The following is a 1499-nucleotide window of genomic DNA, read 5'->3' on the forward strand; positions in this document are numbered from 1 at the left end:
GGAACTGGGAGTGCAGTCATATTTCCCCCCCACCCACAGGTGGAGAAGCTGGCCAGGACCCTCTTCCTCTGGAAGATTGATGTCCATGACCAGAAGGAGCGGGTCTACGAGATGCGGCGCTGGAATGAAGCCCTCGTCACCAACATGCTGCCCGAGCACGTGGCCCGGCACTTCCTGGGCTCCAAGAAGAGGGATGAGGTGAGGGACACCCAGGTGGGGGTATTTGTCCCCATTTTAGGGGGGCAAGAGGTGGGGCTTCAGATCTGGAGGCTTTGCCATAGGTTCTGGATGAGCATGGTGAGCCAGTGTCCCAGGTTGGGCAGAGAAGCTGTGGCTGCTCCTCCCTGGAAGTGTTGAAGGCCAGGTTGGATGGGGCTTTGAGCAACCTGGTCTAGTGGAAGGTGTCCCTGCTGCTGGCAGGGGGGTTGGGACTGGATGAGCTTGAAGGTCCCTTCCAATCCAAACCATTCCATGATTCTATGATCTTTGGTTGGGTGAAGATGATGTCCTGGTCATGCAAGGTGAAGTTGCAGAGCACCCTCATTTTTTTCACATGTACCGAGGGAAGATGGCTTCATGGGAGGGTTTGGGTTTGCTGGAGGTGCTGGTGTCATGAGTGAGCATGTCCCCAGCTCACAGCCACCCTCCCATTCTGTCCCCAGGAGCTGTACAGCCAGTCCTACGATGAGATTGGGGTCATGTTTGCCTCCCTCCCCAACTTTGCTGACTTCTACACAGAGGAGAGCATCAACAACGGGGGCATCGAGTGCCTGCGGTTCCTCAACGAGATCATCTCCGACTTTGATGCGGTGAGTTGGGATGGAGCCAGCCATGGGGATGGCATGGGGTTTGCCCAGCCATTCTTTGCCCACCTCATCTGGTGGCAGAAGGACCTGCCATGGTCTCAGGGTGCCTGTGGGTTTTGTCTCCGTGGCTCAGCTCTTGGATGAACCCCAGTTCCGGTGCATCACCAAAATTAAAACCATCGGCAGCACCTACATGGCCGCTTCTGGAGTGACCCCTGATGCCAACGCCAACGGCTACAGTGCCAAGGGAGAGGGTGGGGGGACAGCAGAGAAGGGGTGGGCAGGCCTGACCCATGCTGACCTTGCAGAAGGAGACCCTCTCAGATAAGGAGCGCTGGCAGCACTTGGCTGACCTGGCTGACTTTGCTTTAGCCATGAAGGTGACTCTGATGAACATCAACTATCAATCCTTCAACAACTTCATGCTCCGCATAGGCAAGTCCAGGACCGTGGAGCAAGGGTCTGCTTTGGTGTCCCCTGTCCCTCCTTCCCCATGAGTGGTGGGACACTGGGCAGAAGCTGTAGTTCAGCAGCTAAAAGCAGCAGAGCTCCAGTGGGGACCTTATTGCCCCAACATATCCCCTGGGACAGAGTCTCCTGCACACCAGGAGGTCCTGTTGGTGTCACTAGTCATGGAGGTGACATCTACTCCCTGTCTTGAACAGGTATGAACAAGGGGGCTGTGCTGGCGGG

At 56.5% G+C, this 1499-nt stretch overlaps 1 protein-coding gene across 1 annotated transcript in view; it reads left to right on the forward strand.

Annotated features, from left to right (window-relative positions):
- ADCY3 (adenylate cyclase 3) overlaps positions 1–1499 on the forward strand; it is a gene marked incomplete at its 5' end in the record, with an annotated part of 4635 nt that overhangs the window by 2278 nt on the left and 858 nt on the right. The window contains 5 exon segments of the mRNA XM_029084078.1: positions 40–198; positions 663–809; positions 940–1051; positions 1113–1241; positions 1472–1499. The exon segment at positions 1472–1499 is cut by the window's right edge and continues 1 nt beyond it. Of these exon segments, the coding sequence (XP_028939911.1) occupies positions 40–198; positions 663–809; positions 940–1051; positions 1113–1241; positions 1472–1499 (575 nt within the window).

The sequence above is a fragment of the Antrostomus carolinensis genome, unplaced genomic scaffold (genome assembly GCF_000700745.2).
Source record: "Antrostomus carolinensis isolate BGI_N321 unplaced genomic scaffold, ASM70074v2 scaffold32483, whole genome shotgun sequence".
NCBI classification, from domain to species: Eukaryota; Metazoa; Chordata; class Aves; order Caprimulgiformes; family Caprimulgidae; genus Antrostomus; species Antrostomus carolinensis.